At 39.8% G+C, this 19,057-nt stretch overlaps 1 protein-coding gene across 1 annotated transcript; it reads left to right on the forward strand.

Moving 5' to 3' along the window:
- The first annotated feature begins 1,917 nt into the window (after positions 1-1,917).
- On the forward strand, positions 1,918-16,353 carry LOC114648817 (E3 ubiquitin-protein ligase NEURL3). The gene is made up of 4 exons (XM_028798086.2): positions 1,918-2,034; positions 11,037-11,567; positions 11,677-11,796; positions 15,194-16,353. The coding sequence occupies exons 1-4, from the start codon at positions 2,004-2,006 to the stop codon at positions 15,385-15,387; spliced, it is 876 nt and encodes a 291-aa protein (XP_028653919.1). The 5' UTR covers positions 1,918-2,003; the 3' UTR covers positions 15,388-16,353.
- Positions 16,354-19,057: the final 2,704 nt, after the last annotated feature.

Here is a 19,057-nt window from a genome sequence, read left to right on the forward strand (position 1 = left end):
CAGTTCAGATGTAACCCGTCACGGCGGAACAGGTCCCATCTGTTCCAAAAGGAGTCCCAATGCCCCATAAACCTATACTCTTCTACCCTGCACTATGATTTGAGCTACACATTAAGCCATCTAATCTCCGCAGTCTTACCTGGACTGGCACGTGGCACAGGCAAAACTTCGGAAAAGACTACCTTGTCAGTTCTGCTCCTCAGCTTGGCACCTAACTCCTTGAATTTGGATCACAGAACTGACAGACTACCCTTATGTATGTCATTTGTTTCAACATGGACAATGACAACTGGATCCACCCTGGCGCTAGCCAAGAGCCTATCCACCCTTCCAGGGAGGTCTCTCACCTGTGCACCCGGAAGGCAACACACCGTGAGAGACACTCTCTGTCTCTGGAGCACACCTGCACTTCAATCCCCCTAATGATTGAGTCCTCAACTATCACTACATCTCTCTTTTTGGGAACTGGTTTTGAGGTGGCCCGTTGGGGCTCCTCATCCCTGGGTACCACCTCAGAATTATCAGAGACACCGTCCAGCTCCGCAAGGACATGATAACGGTTTGACTCTTCTAATTCTGGGGTTGATGCCCCCAGACAGTGTGCACCCTTTACCTTACACCTTGCAGCCGTGACCCACCTATAGATAGATAGATAGATAGATAGATAGATAGATAGATAGATAGATAGATAGATAGATAGATAGATAGATAGATAGATAGATAGATAGATAGATAGATAGATAGATAGATAGATAGATATTTGCACCAACGGGGAAACTTGACTTCTCACAGAAACTGAAAAAGTAAGTAACTAAATTAATATATAAATACTGTAACAAACAAAAAGGCACAAAAATTGCTAAAAAGAAAAAATGTTCTAACTGTAGGCTAAACGGCGTATTGTCATTGGCATAAGGGTCTCTCTTATCTTTTTCTGATTTTTCTTTGTAATCTTTAATTACTGACCAATAGCTCGAGCAGTTTAGTCTGCGACTATCTATTTTGAAGCCAACAGCTACCCGAACAATATTAAAAATGCATGGTTTCGATAAACTGATAAATCAGTGAATCTGCCGGAGCAAGGAGATTATGAAAGTAAAGAGCTGGATCTACACACGTGGCTCCCAGGAGTTTCCCTTCTTCCAATGTGAATAAACACAGGATCAAATAACACATCGAAGACTCTGGGCATTCCGCGATTACAAATCATATTCTGGGCATTCCCTCATTGTGTGACAAAATTAATGTGTTACAGTATGAAGAAAGAAAGAAAGAAAGAAAGAAAGAAAGAAAGAAAGAAAGAAAGAAAGAAAGAAAGAAAGAAAGAAAGAAAGTTTAAACTGATCTTGTCCCAGCGCTGGTTTTTACGAGGCCATAAAGGATGTCCTTTAAGCGGCGCCTACAACCCCTTGCTGCCTCCCAGCCTAGCAATGCAGAAACGGCTAAGGGGGAATTCCAGGCTGCGCTATTCATGACTACTAAACACACTAAACACACGTGTCATCTGCAATCTTTATAAATTTGATGAAAGCTTCAACATGCTGCTTTGGCAATTACCTGCTGACGCTGTCTTATTTAATCTTAATATTATTTTACATTTTGTATTCCAAGCTTTAAAAGCCCCTTTAGTTAGTTCTTGCAATTTCTCCAGTCTTAATTCAGAAAAGTATGCTTTTAAAATAAGTATGCGTTATAATGTTAATGGTAACACATTCGATATGCGTTAAATCACGTCTATCTTGATTTGGATTTACATGAATGAAAGGTTTACTTTCAGTTTATAATTGAGTGGTTTGTGTATTTTTCTCCCAGCATGGGAATTTTTCTCCTGCTGATGTACTGTTTCTGTTTCCTTCTCTTCCTTGCGCACGTGACAAGCCTCCTCTGACAGGTCAGGCCACTCCCACCAGCGCCTCACTCCAGCGTTTATAGTTGAAATAAATGCGGGTCTGCAGCACAACAGAAACAGATTTCTTCTCCGTGGTCACAGATTCGGATCCGATATGGGGCACCTGACGAGCGTGATGAAATGCGGTAAGTGCGCTTACACAAAGGGCTCGCGTGTACGGTGTAACGTATCTGTCCGTTCTAGGAGAACAGTTCATTTAATTATATTCAACATATGAACTGTAAATTGTTAATACTAAGTAAATCATTTTTCTATACATGCGTGTGCAATGTGGGTATTATTTGTTTAATGGAAATACTTTGATTATGTGATACTAGTTTTTGTTAATTAATACATTTTTCTTGACACACACTCGCCTACGCACCCACACCCACACACACACACACATATAATATATATATGTAAATTAAAAAAATAAGAAGGGGATGCTCACTGTGAGTGGATTGTAGCACATTAATTGATTAATAACTGGAAAACGTGAATGCGGTATATCTCACTTTGCAGTAGATCTTGATTCATTATTTTCAAAATGATCGCAGAATCTAAATATAATCTTTTTGTACACATTTTGGATGTTTATTTCCTCCTTAATGAGAAATAAGTAGAACTTTACTAATAACATAGTAATAAAGGAGCAAAACTAGTTTTTCAAATTCGTTGCTAACTATGTGAAAAGCAGTAAATGATATGCTTTTTTTAAAAAAAAAAATATGCTCTCATAAGAATGACCGAGAAATTTTTAACTATAGATATTGATGCCATTCTTGTGGCAGCAGCTCTGAAAAGTGAAATGTTGAGTCTTTTTTTTGTGGTTTGTTTATAATGCTTTGACTATACCAAATAATGCCCATACAAACCACACTTGTGCATGTGGGAGGTTATTTGTGTTATTTGAAGGATTCCAAAAAGGGAATTTCCAAGCTTGACTTTCCACCCCTGCCTATTGACATGCTCAGCATGTACAGCATATGGGTGCAATGCCCCTTCTAAACCACGGGCAGGTGAAGCTGTTGTGTTGTTCACTCTGAAGGCTCTCCACTGGCACTTTACTGAGTTGTGTGGTTCCTCAAAGTACTTTTGCTTTACAAAACACCATTCTGATCTTAGGAGGGTTCTTTACATGTGAAATTGGTTCTTTGGGCTTTGGAGAAGTTCGTAATATATGAAAAAATAAGAAATCTTTAATGCATAGTATGGTACCAAGTAAGATACTGACAGATGAAAAAATCCTGAACTTATCGCCCATGTTGTGGCAGCAAGAGTCCTTTATAAACCAGGAAGCTGTTGGTTTTTGAAATCTCCTATCATCTATTCATGGCTGTTTGTGGAGCCTGATACTGATCTAAATACAATTTCTTTCTCAAACCTTCATGTAGATGTTTTTGCTTTGGGAACCAGAAATAGTCCATTATGGCATTGCTTTGGCACCTTTATTTTTAATAGTTAATGGTACTGATTTTTAACCTTCTGAACTTTTTATTTCTGTTAAACGTTTGAAAAATTGAGTACAAAGAAAGAACCAACTCTGGAAAGATCCCTAGGTCATCAGTGCGCTTAGTCATGCACATACTGTATGCCTTGTTGCGTATAATATATGTTAACTTCATGACTCTTAGCTAAAGTAACACGGATTTAGACACATTCAGAGAGAATATTCCAACTCCAAAAAGACAGGTCTCATGCTGTGATGTGAACCCAGGAGCTGTGAAGCAGAAGCGTTAACCACAGCCGCACTCCCACAATCTAACAAACATTAGCTGACAGTACTTGACACTTTGCTAAATTAAAATGCAGACACTCAAATATTTTAATATATCTACAAAGAAAAAAAAATTTAAATATTCTCTATATTTAACTCTGTCCATCATTTTCAAACCCGTTTGTGCAGTTTAGGGATGCCTGGGGCTTTGCGTATATACAACATATGGATAGTAAATTTATTTTCAGATGCATATAATGAACCATTTTCTTATTCTTGAGCAGAACATAGCTAGCAGTGGCCTTTAATAGGATTATTTAGATTAAATTAGATAAAACTTTATTAATCCAAAGGGGAAATTCAAATGCATACAGCAGCAGCAACATAAAAACAACTCACAGGGCAGATAATACAGCCAATCGATCAATGAATGGATCAAATGATAAGTAAAAAAATAAAATGAATGAGTACGTCAGGTGGAAGCATTGAAATGCCTGGTAGAAATGGGCAGAAAAGACCCCCAGAGGCGCTTCTTAGCACACTGTAGTGGTATGAGTCTGTGGCTGAAAGTGCACCAAGAGAGTACCTCCTGGGGGTATGAAGGGGATTTTTCATGATGGCATCTTATTTTGCCACCATCCTCTTTTCAATGTCAGCTTCCAGTGTGTCCAGGGATTGCCCTGTGATGCCGCAGGCTTCCCTGATAAGTTTGTTCAGACATGGTGCTTCTTTTGTGCTCAAGTTGCTTCCCCAGGAGACTTCAGAGTAGAACACCACACTGGCTACTATGGACTGGTAGAACATTTTCAGTCACTTGCTGCACACTTCAAAAGACTGGAGTCTCCTTAGCAAGTCCAGTCTGCTCTGGCCCTTCTTGTACAGCAACACTGTGTTGTCAGACCAGTCCAGTTTGTTGTTTATTTTAAACACCTAGGTACTTGTAGCTTGCCACCTGGATTCAGTCAGGGATGTGGTGAAGTCATGGCAGTTGTGAGTTGCAGTGTTTATTCCATGATAACTAAATGTCACCTCCTTTAATTGGTGGAGGACTACTGAGACTTGACTTATGTTGCTGCTTTGGCTCAGTGTTTTTACTCAACATACTGTATGCTGGTATTTGCAATCAAACCTGCTGGACAAGCTGAGGGCATGTCGAAGCTAAAAGTGGGTTACCATAAAACAGTGAGAAATGAGGGATGAGTTGGAGAGGCTGCGTGTTTAGGACACCTGGCATTATGATCAGTGACAAGAGGCATTGTACATCAACCAGACAAGAAAAATAAAATAATGTGTGCAGCAGTAAGGCTGATGAAACATTGAAGCTTTATGACTTCTCATAGATTGTTGTCAAAATAAACACTAGACGTGCACCTTCCTTATCTGATGTTTTTCTTTGTTTTCTTTACCTGAGGAAGGTCAGTCAGGTCTGTCACTAGTAGTTTCACTTTCATTTACTGAGGCTTGTTTTTGTCATCTGATATTTATTTTCAACAGGGACACTGAAAGAATTTAGAGTAATTACTGCCCTACTCCTAAAGTGTCCATCTAAAGGTTGCAATCGCTCACCACCATTTAACATTCTGAAGGCCACTTTTATAAATATTAATATTTCATTCTGTAGATCACTAGCATTTACATTCTAGTGTCCCTCTGAAGTCCACTTTCCTTCACCACAATGTGTCCATCTACAGGTCACGATATTCTTAATTTTTATATGTAGAACTAGAAGGATCCCTTGGGAATCATTCTGATGTGTTATTCTATGAACTTCCCTTTGGGGATCTATCTATCTATCTATCTATTGTGGGGAACAGCCCAGACACAGACAGACAGACATCGTTTTGTCACCCAACACACGTTTATTTACACTATTTACAAAGTTATTGTGCCATACAACCCACAGACTCCCCCAAAGTCCAGGCCAATACCACAACGCCTTTCCTTCAGACCGCTTCCTTCTCTCTCCTTCCAGACCTCGTCCTCTTCCACCCGACTCCAGCCCCGAATGAAGGGAGGCGGCTCCTTTTATTCATACCCGGATGTGCTCCAGGTGTGCACCGGCAATCTTCCACCCGACACGCCCCAGTGCGGCGGAAGTGCTGGCTGTCTCCCCGGAAGCACTCCGGGTGTTCCTTCTCTTCTTCCCCCCAGCACTTCCTGGTGTGACGGAAGTGCTGGGGTCCAGGGTCCATCAGGCACGGGGACGCCCCCTGGCGGTGACCACAGGCCCAAACAGGGTTGAGCTTCTAAGCCCTGTACCCGTGGCCCCCAATACAACCAGGGCAGTCGCCCCCTTGTGGTCTGGAGGAGGCATGAGCCCTCCTCCTGTCTCCCCGGGCGTCCCGGCCGGGTAGGAATCCCAGCCGGGTGCCACACTATCTATCTATCTATCTATCTATCTATCTATCTATCTATCTATCTATCTATCTATCTATCTATCTATCTATCTATCTATCTATCTATCTGGGAGTGCTTTTTCTGTCTGTCTTTGTATCTGGTGGTCACTCATTCACATTGATGTGATCTTCTGGAGCCCACTCCAACTTGTCCTCAGATAGCTGTGGTCATCCACCTTGTTGTGCTAATCTGAAGGTCACCATTATTCCTTTAGATGATTTTATATTCTGTCTAAAAGAGAAAATTAAACAATTATGGATAAATACTACTCTTAATCTTAAACACTCCTCTCTGGAGGTCACTTTGCGTAACCAATATATGCTCGTCTGGAGGTCAATGTCCCTAACCTCTAAATGTTTGATATCATACTAATATGACCATCTAGAGTTCACTGTCCTCCTTTTAATGCATCCATCTGGAGTTCAGTATTGTTTGTTTCTTTAAAAGTAAGTTTTATTTACTATGATCTATTTGAAGATCACTGTCCTTTATACGGTGGCGCACTGGGTAGCACTGCTGTCTCGCAGTTAGGAGACCTGGGTTCGCTTCCCGGGTCCTCCCTGCGTGGAGTTTGCATGTTCTCCCTATGTCTGCGTGGGTTTCCTCTGGGCGCTCCGGTTTCCTCCCACAGTCCAAAGACATGCTGGTTAGGTGGATTGGTGATTCTAAATTGGCCCTAGTGTGTGTTTGTGTGTGTCCTGCGGTTGGTTGGCACCCTGCCCGGGATTGGTTCCTGCCCTGTGTTGGCTGGGATTGGCTCCAGCAAACCCCCGTGACCCTGTGTTCGGATTCAGCTGGTTGGAAAATGGATGGATGGATGGATGGATGTCGTGAGGTCATTATCATTAATTCCAGTATTGCTCTGAGGGTCATTTGTATTCACCCTGATTTGTCCATACACAGGCCCTTATCTTTGACTTCAATTAATCATTCTGGACTGAGCTCACTATCCTTCACCACAAAATGTCCATGTATAGGTCACTTTTCCAAAGTACAAAGTGTCCACCTAGAGGTCATTATTACTCACTTTGACATGTCCAGTAGGTCACTATATCTCTCATCATCATGCTTCTCAGGAGCACACTAGGAAGTTACTCACTTGGTCTGCTGCCCTTTGCCCTGATGTGGTCTTCTGTTGGTTGCAGAACTTCAGTTTTATGTTCAGTTTTTCTAGTCATCTTGACACAGCCACCTACTTCATTCTGAGTGGTTTCTGTTCTGAAACTGTTTTGTTTTTTTTTAAAAAAAAAGAAGTAGCTAGCCGTCTTTTTTAAAAGGTCAGATGACAAGTAAACCTTAAGTTCTGAACAAGTCCCAAGCAAATCTGAAGTCTAAAGTACTTAAAATAGAAAAATGTATTTACTTGATTTTTTGTAAACACCATTCGTTAATCTTTATAACATGTTTCAAAGGTTGGAGTATAAAAAAATTAATTAGGATCTCAAAGTGAATTTTTATGATAAAGAAATAAGAAAATAAAGGAGTCTGCAAAAATAAGATAAGACATTCAGTGTTTTATGCCAGTATGCAGCTATTATTTTATAACTGTGTTAGGACATCATACTGTATGTATATCATAATAAAAGTAACACTATGGCTGTCAAATGCCTGCAGTAATTCAAAATGAAACTGAATGTAACAACTGCTCCTTTTTCTTCTTTTTCTTTGATAATTGTGTCACAATGACCCATCACATGCTGGTGCATGACAGTTGAAAACTGAAAAACAGGAGGCAGTCTGGCATCCAGATAAGAAGAGCACACATGTAGAATATGTACCTACTTGCACACACACACACTCAGTGCAGTAACTGAGTTTACTTATAACATTTTATATTCCATTTATTACTCTTATTCAAGGAGCAGCAATTAGAGTCCTGGGTTCAAATTCCAGCTTTGTTGTTGTCAATATGGAGTTTGTTTGTTCTACCAGTGACTATGTGAGGTATTAATTCTGTAGGGACTGTGCATTCTTTCCACATTTCAGAACCACACATGTTATTTGACTTCTCCAAACTAGCTTTGTGTACAGTAATGGCCTCCAGCTAAACCCCTGACCTAATAATATAATGAACAGGTTGAATGAATCTTAAAGAACATTTTATAAAATGTAAATATAATAACTTGGTCTTGCCTTTTCCTTTTTAAATTTGAATTTTGCTTACTCTGCTAGATTCAGAAGCAGTTGGGCATTAGGTGTTATGTTCAGATCCCCCTTCAGTTTTAAATCCGCATGCTTTGTGCGTGGAATCTCCATCTTCTCCTGATGTTTGGGCAGCTGCTCACACTGCACAAGAACATGGCTCTGTTTGTGAGAGATGCTCTGTGGCTTTCCATCCAGGGCATCTTTATGACTAGATAGATAGATAGATACTATTCCTGATGATAGACTCCTAAGGCTGAAGTGTTACCATTTAATGAACAGATGCAGTTATACATATCTCAGGTGCGTGTCACTGACTTGAGGAGGTTCAGTTGAACTTTGGGTTGCACATGATGGGGTGCTGGCACCCAGTTGAATGTAAACTGTAATGTAGACTCAAATTTTTCTTACCATATATAAAAATAGCAATCAGTTACTTTAAATAGTTTGCTGCACTTAATATTACAATTAAAAAAAAGACTAAGCAAGTTATTAATACATTATCTTCCTATCCATCCCAAACAGTGGTTCAGTTCAGGGTGGCGGTGGCTGTAGCCTGTCTCAGTATCAATGGGCACAACAAAGAACTCAGCTCTGGATTAGACAGCAATCAATCACAGCACACAATATCACACACACACATACACACACCATTATTTACTCCCACATAGAACCTTTCAGAAAGTGTAGTGCAAGGAATCAGAATATGGAGAGGGAATGCACACAAAGATATGGAATGAGTGAATCTAAAATGCTTGAGCTGCGAAGGAGTAGAGTTAATCACTGCACCATCTTCAAGTCCATCAGTAATATATTTTTAATGATAATGACACTTTGTGAAGAAAGATAATTAAAGAAAGAGTAACCATATACTAGATTAAATCAGGTCAGCATGTCTAATTACTATGTGCCAAAATTACTTGTCTAGCAGCTACAGAAATTCCCAAAATCTGAAAATGCTGCCTTTCCATGGGTGGCACTGTGTGGAGTTTGTATGTCCTCCCTGTATCTGTGGCATTCCTCCTATAGCCCCAAAGATATGCATGTTAGGCTGGTTAATGATAGGAGGTATCGTGGAGTAGTGGTTATGGTTTGGAACTCGAAAACCTGAGGTTGTGGGTTCAAATCTTATTACTGACACTATGTGACCCTGAGGAAGTCACTTCTCCTGGCTGTGCTCCACTGCTGCAAGACACCTTGGATAAAGGCACCAGCAAAATAGTATATCTATATTTAGTGAAAAGGAGAAACAACACATTTAAATAGTTGGGGCACCACCTTGGTGACCCCATATAATTTGAAGGAATGCACAATAATGCAACACGCAATAATTTCCAGAGACATCTTTCCAGATATGAGATAAGAACAGAACTGAGAACAAGATGGCCAGTTCCTGGGTTATATAGTCACTCGGCATGAAGGGGCAGGTCCAGGGGGACAAACAACGGAAATTACATCAGCAGCAGAGTGGCTGTCAGTCTCCCATTCTGCAGAGGAACGAAGAGAGAAGGCATTAGACCACAGTGCCAGAGCCCTAAGATTGTTTCCCATGTGCTTATGTATCACAATACACACACACACACACACTCATATATATATATATATATAAAAAAATAACAAAGGGACAAAAAGATTATAAAGGCTTGGGGCACTTTCTGGTGATCCCTGTACCACTGAAGAATAAAACAATAAAATGACTTACAGCAAACACACGATAATGTCTTTCCAGACATAAGGCCTGAGCTAGACTGACTCCATGATAGCAGCAGTCCCAGTTATAAAGTGTGCAATCCAGAAGAGGAGTGACGTCACTCACCAGCCCTCTGCCGATCACTGGATCTGCATGTAGAATGAAAGGTGACAGTGCTGACCCTCGGCACAGAGTGGTATTACAGATTGACAAGCCCTCAAGTTGTCACCCAAAAGTATGTAAGTGACTATATATACATATATATATACAAAACTGTCCCATTGATAGTATGCATATAAGTGTTTGCATATGTGGTCACTGACATAGACGGTTACATTTCCACATTGTGTCCACCATTACTGGTATACATTCAGGCCAGCCATGACCTTCAGTTTTAGTATGAAGATTTCAGAATATATGTATACATGTATGCTTCACCAGTTTCTAACAAATGATACTTAAGAAAGTCAAGTAGATAAACAATTGAAATGACTGATAGACCAACAGATAAAGTATAAAGTTGTTAAAGAATTTAAAGATAGCTGTAAGTATTAAATACATTTTGGAAATGGAGGAATTGAATTATATGGAAAGCCATTGTAGTTAGGCCACATCAAGGTGACATGGTCTCAACTTCAGCTCTGTGTTAATACCCTGAATCCTGCCTTTTACCGAAGGTTTTTGTCTTTTTATATTTTGTTCTCGGATAGGTCGTTAAAAACTCACAATGGACAATGACTTGGTTCAGTCTGTACATTAACGTATGTCTTAACTCCTGCATCATAAGGATCAGGCTCCTCAGTACAGGAGAGTCATATTCTACATTATGTGCCACCTTGATCCTACTTAGATTTGTGGAGTGCCTGACCCTGCACCATAAGGGATGTGGGCAAGGTAGGGATTCCAGAACCTCAAAATCAGGCCAAGACAGTGAGATAAAGAACGTGTCAATCATACACATGCAGAGGCTATGCTAGCACAGACTCCGACACTATTGGACAGTGATGATGACCCTTGTGCTACACTGCTGCTGCTTGTATCCTTAAGTTCATTTAGCAGGACTCCATTTGTATTTTCATATAGCAAAGATCTGCTCTTTGCACCTTGTTCTTCATTAGTCATGTAATATTGATGTTACACTGTTGCAGTTTTTTAATTTCTACCTTCATTTTACTTTTTTTTTTTTTTACTTTTTTCAGACACCTGCCAAAGTCATGTTCCTGAAACAAGACGAACCCACTCCTGCACCAAATGTTGTCTGGGCCCTCTGTCATTTCACCCCTCAACTAAGGGGCTCCACATCATTATGAGTAAGAGTCATCGTATGGCTGAGCGTCAAGTCAGCTTTCATAATGGCATCATTTTCACCAACCGAGCCATTTCTGTGAGGGAGCAGGTGCAGCTCCGAATCGAGCGCACTGAGAACATGTGGCATGGTGCTCTGCGTTTGGGCTTCACCAGTTTTTGCCCTTCACACTTAAGCCAATGTACTTTACCTCCATATGCCTGCCCTGACCTTGACAGACAGTTGGGTTTCTGGGTAGCTCCCTTGCCAGAGGAGTGTGCCCGCCAAGGGGATATGATTTCCTTTTGGGTGAGCAGAAGAGGAAGGATCCACTACAGGGTAAACGATGGCAGAGACTACCTGCTGTTAGAAGATGTGGATGTGTCCAAGCCTCTTTGGGGTCTCATTGATGTATATGGGCAGACAGTGGCAATCGAGATGCTAGGTGAGTAGAGAGTTTTGAATATTTTTGGATGTCAGCAGCAGTAGCTTTCTTACTCTTTCTATTACTTCAGAGCTCTCTCTCTAATGGTTTAGTTTTCTCTGTTTTATAGGCTCAGTAAAGAAAGGTTGTTTTCTAACTTATAAAGTGTCATGCCCTCCAGAGGCACTTCCTGACATGGAACCACAGAAACCCATCCCTGACATTAATCCAAGACCTCCAGATTCAACAGGTAGGTGCTTTCATGAAACTCTTCTCTATATCTCTTTGATTTTGAATGAATACCATTAATGCACTGTACCTGCTAATCACCACACAGTCTACTCTTTGTAATCTTTAGCTCCTTTTAATCCCCACTCATCTTTAATCATGTCTAAAGCCATTCTCCACCATTAAACAAGTGTCTGAGTTGGTATTTTAAAGGTCCACTAGGAAATTTGCTCTCAACTCTCCATAGTATCACATCTGTAAAAATCCAGCCAGGTTAACCATATCTAGAATTAGACATGATAGATGACATCTACAGCTTCAGAGGAAATATAAATCTTATAATCACTGAAAAAGAAGTTATCAACACCAGCCTTGTTAGTATAATTCATTGCTGTTCACAGCAGGTCCTCAGAATGATGCAGAAAGGCAGTTGATGAAGTTAAAGTAAAACATTCAATGTTATATTTCAACAAATGATTCCTGATGTTTTACATTCACCCATCCATTTTCCTTCACTCTTTACCAAACATTACATTTCTGAGGGCAGTCTCCAATCCTGGAAGCACTGGACACAAAGCAGGGGTCAACCCTGAATCTAGAAAGTAATACATCATAAGAACATAAAACACAAGACATTTGACAAATGAGAGTAGACATTACACATCAGATTTGCTCATTTGCTCACAGTGGGCCAATCCAGGATCTCCAAATAACTTAACACACTCATCATTGAGATGAGACAAGTTTCGGAGTTTTGCTTTGAAAAGCTTTAAAGACAGACAGAGAGATAGATATGATTAGATTCTTTAATTGCTTGTAGTTAAAATGCATACTTCATAAAATATTCAGTCATTGAAAGCTGTGTGAAGCATGGAAGTCAGGAATCAACTCAACACATGAAGCCAGATCATCCCAGAGCTCGTTCAGTCTCTCTGGGTTCAACTACTAATCAACCTTTAAGAGTTAGTGGTATAGCGGTTAGCATAGCTGCCTAGAATCTGATTCAGATTCAATTCCTATCCAGCACAAGCTGTTCAGGTTTAATGCACGAGTAGGACCACATCTGGAGTACTGTGAAGATGTGGGTTCTGCTCCAGGCTCCCGTCTCCATTTTGGGAGCTCTTGAATCTGACACTGTCGGTAATGTAATCAGATGAGCTGGACAGTGAAGACATCACGAAGCAAGGGAATTGTGCAATAAGGTGCAAGGTGCTTTAATTAAAAACAACAAAATCAACACAGTGTCCAAATAAATAGTCAATCAAATCGTTATTAAATAAATAATTTACTAAAAAGGTAAAAATTCCAGATGTTCAAAACAAGGCTAAAATGAGATTAAAATCCAGCTGACGACATTGGGGTCACACCAGCCAAGCTCAGCTCCTTCCCAGTGTCTCCAGCTGTTTCAAGGTATGCTCAGCGGGAGAGACTTGAGCCATCGAAATCTTTTCTGTTTGCTTCGATGAAGAGCAGCCCCAGAGCTGTGAGCCTGCTGTTGCCCCGGCAACAGATAAATAGTCTTCCACAGATGTGGTGATCACACTTGGGGACGTTCTTCGGTGTGTTGTCCAGTTGGAGGAGGTCCCAAGAGAGTTTAGAAGTGTAACGTTTTCTTGAGTGCCGCATTAATAGGAATGTTTGTTGAACGAGCATCACTGAACCACATAAAAACAGCGTTTTTCGGCGTCTTCAAATGCAGCAGTTCACATACGTTTGCAACCCAAGATTTTTCTTTCAAGAAAGTTGACAGTGTTGATGGCAAAGTTCCAAATTCACTGGCAACGTCTTTTTTCTTTTTGCTGCAATCAAGAGCTGCAAAAATTTTTAAATTTTTTTCTAATATGAACTATTATCATTTTTTCGTGTATGCCATTTCTATAGGAGGGTGACAATGAGTAAAATTCCATTGGATGTTTTTCAAATGTTGATGAGCAATAAGCAAAAAGTATCATTGAAAACCACCGAGAACAAAAACAGCAAAAAAAACAAAAAAACAAAACATTACGAGGAAAGTCTGAAGAAAGAAAAAAAATGTAAAATGTTTCTGTTTGGGGATCATTGTGCACAACTGAGCTGCGACCACAGGACTAACTACTCTGTGGATGATTCATTCAAGCATTTCAAGGTCACTTCGTTGTAATGAAAGTATCTGCTGATTGTATTTCGTAGTAATGAGATTTCTATAGACTTGTGTCATATGCAAAGCTGTCGTGACCATAAAAATACTTTGTTGCAATGAAAATTTCGTTATAAAGATATTCGTTGTAATGGAATTTTACCTGTATATGTATTTCACTTATTGTAAAAGATAACTTCCATTCTCACAAAAATACAATGTATAATCATTTATTCATACATATCAAGTTCTTCAAGTGGGGAAAAGCTGAGACTATATGCCCATCAGGCAGGAAAGTTTGGCAGCATGGAGTCGGCTTCTGGCTTCATGATGGATCCTCATCATTATAACCACCCACATATCTACAGCTACAGAATTCTTGTCAGATATGGTCAATTGCCAGACAAGCTGTCTGTACCCAAATAACTCCTTCACTAGTTCTCATCATTTATGACAAACTGTGGTTTTAACCATATTGGTCAAGCAGCATCAGCAAAATAACCAGCTTGCATGTCCTTCACATTCCTCTGTCTATCTTCTTTGCCACTTTCCCTCTTTATTAGTTTATGAGCTATAAAATAATGTATTTGAAATAATCTTCACAGATTACAATGGCACACAATAACCTTATTGTTACACTCTGATTCTCCAGTTCTTCACCTTATCAAGCTTGGTTACTCCACACATTCATCCAGTTTCCCATCATGCATCTTTCAAACTACCCAGGTTTCTGATCCATACAACAATGCTGGTCTAACTCTTGATCTAATTCTTTGGTCAATTAACATTCCTTGTGCATTTTTCCAACCTGATTGTATTCTACAGTACATCTTATTGCTAGATCTAACTCTCCATCCACTGCTAAGGTTGATCCAAGTCATCTAAACCTTTCCACTTTGTCCAAGTTACCATTGAGTTTTAATGCCAGTGCTGTGCCAGTCCTGTCTAATAGGTCTGGTCTGGGTTGCTGTAGGTGCATCTAGATGCATTGCTTAAATTTAACTTCCCCTTGTGATCAAATAAAGTATAATCTATCTATCTAAAAGGGAAATCAAAAACCCACTGGTTTTTCACAAAGGAAGAGAGATATTTTTGAACTTTCTTAAGGTTCTAAGCACACATACCATGTTTTTGCAGAAGTATCACAGCCTTTGGGTACCACAAACTTTCTTTGGCTCCTCTTGGTGTTACAGTGGTTTTAAGAGTTAATGCGTTGAGGTTATAATACTGAAATCATAAAGTTATGGATGATGAAAAGAAGAATATCATATGCTGATTGCATCATTTTCTGCCTTTTCTTTAGATCAAGACGATGAAGACTGCATAGTGTGCTTCTCAATGGCTGCTGACACTGTTCTCACATGTGGCCACCAATGCATGTGCACCTCATGTGCTCTCATCATCAAGGAAAGGTTTGGTGTGTGTCCGCTGTGTCGTCAGGTCATTTTGACAATCTCCCAAAGATGCCCATCTTCCTCAAAGTCATTTGTGGTTTGAGATGTACACCATGTCTGCGAGTCAGCAACTCCTTACCTGAATGTTGGGATTCTCCAGAAGATAATCTGCATGCCTTTGAAGGATGGTTAGAAACCTGTCAAGGAGTCACGTTTGGGAGAATAAGATGAGTATTCCTGAATTCTTCAGTAGAAGAAAAAAGGCAAGGAAAGGAAGTTACAAGGCAAAGAGTCTGTTCTTTGATTGTGAACTAAATCTAAGTTTTGATTTCACTGGACTCATGTTGAGCTATTTGAAAACAGAGACAGACACAAGAACTGGAAATCATTCATTTAGTGATAATAGACTCTCATGGGAATTACTAAGAAGATAACCCATAAATGTGAAGTTGGTAGAGCCATTGTAGCCAGTCTGTATCAGTGAGTTATGGTGGAGCAATGAGAAGGTTTCAATGTTTCCTCAGCCACTCGCTCTTCTCCAGGGTTTTACACCTTTTAACATTTCCAAGTGTGTCGTTGGTAATGTGAGGATGAGCAGATGTCAAGAAACCAGGCTAGAAATTTTAAATCACCTCTGCTCTTCTTCCGTTGCACACTTTAATAATGGCAGTAAGTTTTAAATCTTGTATGACATCATAATAACATGGAAAAATTTCTAGTCCTGGCGTGAAAGGCAAGAATGGACTATTGGGAGTCAATCAGCTCAAAGTTTTATTAGGCTGGAGAGTTTGGGGAAAATTTGCATTCACCTGTTGTGACATTCCAACATACTTGACACCAGTCATCAGTGTCTCATAATGACATTATTGGAATAAATATTTGACATAACATTTCAAGTCAAAGAAAAATAACATTTCAATAATTATTTAAGTCTCTGATGCCAATCTTTCTGATCATAAAATAGGTCATTACAATAGCAACTGACGAGAAGAATTCATAATTTTCTCTTGCACAATTTGGGTCAAAAACTAATCAGCACATCATCATCTCATAGCAGGCTTAAGTTTTGAGTTTGGTATTTTTCCATCCAGCCAGTTTAGCTCTAGACTATCCTCAAGAAACAGACACACACCCATCATTGACATATCAATGTTTTTGTTATCAGGGGATCCTAAAACGTTGAGATCCATCGAAAACTGGAGATCGAAATGTTTGACAAATCTAAAGGTTTTACTCCTCCCCTATAGATGATAGGCTATGGTGGGGGGAGGACACAAAGTAAAAACATTATGTGGGTCTTATCTGTCTACCTGCTTTTTCAATAGGGGCACACTTAGGTTACCCTGACAGAGCCAACACTGGACAGTACTTGGGTCCACTGCAGAGCGCACCCAACATGCTAACACATCTTTGGGCAGTGCTTGTTGGAATGCTGTATGAACACAGGGTGGACATGCCATATGACATACTAGTGCAGGGCTTTACAAGTTCAGTCCTGGCATTTCCCCCGTTACTCCATTAAGCAAGCTGCCATTTCTCTGTTTCTGTGTTTTATTGTCTTACTCCAGAAATTTAAACCAGTTATGTTAAATGTTTACTAGATAAAGCAAGCATTTGCTTGTTAAACAGGGATTAATTTATACTTAACTTGCTATTTAAAATTCCTTATTTTTTAATGTTCAGGTTTTTAAAGCCATTATTTGCTAATAAATACACAAGTGTATAACAGTGAAACAGCTGTAGTCCTTTAGCATTCTGTGTCATTTGCACCTGTGTCTTCTCCATGGATCATTATAGTATGTGGATACATTTACAAGAACAAATGCCACAGGAAAAGGTGAATTAAAAAGAAAACAACAAAACAAAGTTAAACATTTAAGGCTATGGGAACGATTCTTCATTTCTTGTAAAATTGACTTGAACACTACTGCACTTTTCTGAATGCAAAATAAGAGTAGAAGAAAGATCAGCTAATTAAACAATGAAATCAATTATAGACAAAAATGACTCTCTGAATGTGAAATTGGCTTGAACAAAAAACTTGCAGCCTGGGTGGGCATGACTAAACATGGAAACCCCTGTGGTAGGGCATCATTCCATGGTCCCAGCTACTCCAGCTTTGTTACTCATTCATCATAAAACATATTATAGGATACACTCCTCATCCTGCAAGTTAAGTACATTTTGTAGCTTCACCACTGGAAATCCCAAATCCAGAACAGGTGACATGCCATCCCTTAATCTGAATCGATGAGAGATGACTCAAATGAGTTGTTCATCTTAAGAAAACACATGCTGTTAAGGGTCTCAGTCCTGGGGTATTAGCATATTGTTGAAAAAATAACATCCCATCCAGGGTTAATTTCTATCTTCTGCCCAAATCCTCCAGGTCACAGCCATCGTTAAGATTGACAGTTCTCCATCTCGGCCCTTGGGACCTCATGCTTCAATCAGCTCCACAATCAGTGGCCATTTTGCCTCAAATCGATTTTGTCTAATTAGCCGGTCTTTTTATTTTTTTTCTCCCTGTCTTCTCTTATTCTGCATTCATAAAATCACCACAGTGTGATTTCTATATTTATGAGACATTTAGAAATTTGTATTTTTAATATAGAGTTTAAATTTTTAAAAAAATGAACTTTCTCTTTTTCTGGGTAATTAACTCCCTTAATTGTATCTTAATAATGATAATTAACAGCCAAGAGAGAAGACATGTAGGCAAAGAAAGGCTGCAAGTACTTCAGCGTCAGACTCATGAAGTGCTCCTTCATAAACAGTGCATTAAATAAGCAGAACACGAGGAAAAACAGCATGAAAATGATGAAAATCTTAAAAAAGAACCTATATACAGTAAATACATTTTAATAAAATTTACCAAACAGTTTTGTAATTTCTGCAATGACCCCAAAATGCAGAAACTGAGAAAATAACAGCTTAATTAATTAGGCTAGGAATGCAACTGAAAAACAAGACGACTGGAAAAAAAATCCTGCAGGGACCCCATGAACCGCTGATTTTGCTAATGGCTGGATTGAGAAGGCTTTAAGAGACTGTGGCCCTTGGGATGTCTGTCGAAGTTGACATTGTCAGATCACATGCACACACATTAATCATTTTCTGCTCTTTTGTCTGGCATCACCCACTTTATACTGGGTGCTCTCAGTGTGAAACTCAGATGGTCACACAGACTGAGCAGCCAAATGGATGACGTGCTTCAGGTTCAGCTGAACTGCTCTCATACTGGCACATGGACACAAACCCACAGCTGCCAAACCTGTAAAATGTCAATGTTTTCTGTAATATACTGTAAATAAAGATGTATGTATTTATTTTTTTATTTTACCTGTGTCATTTTCTTTCATTTTGAGTCATGCGATGTATGGTGCAGTCAAAACACAACAGTGAAAGATGTTTTACAATCCCTGACCTCCTCAAGGTGGGTCATTTACGGGAAACCGCAGCTCTGCCTTGAACTCAGGAGGCTGTCTCTGAGCATGGAGAAGATAAGCCGGGGAATTTTACACACCTCCTCTTGTTATTTCTACAGCTCTCCTTCCTGGTTTGTTCTTCTTATCAGTGTTTTATGAGCAGCTGACATTTCTGAGAAAGTGCAGGAGTGAAACAGCTGATGCCTGTGACAGGGCCGTCTTAACAGTATCATAGGCCCTCGGGCAAAGTAGTATGCTGGGGCCCCTGTTTTGATAGCAAAACAGAAACATACATAGGCATCAGAAACATTGTGGCCCCCTTTACTCCTGGGGACCCCGGCCAGT

This window comes from Erpetoichthys calabaricus, chromosome 1 (assembly GCF_900747795.2).
Source record: "Erpetoichthys calabaricus chromosome 1, fErpCal1.3, whole genome shotgun sequence".
NCBI lineage: Eukaryota > Metazoa > Chordata > Cladistia > Polypteriformes > Polypteridae > Erpetoichthys > Erpetoichthys calabaricus.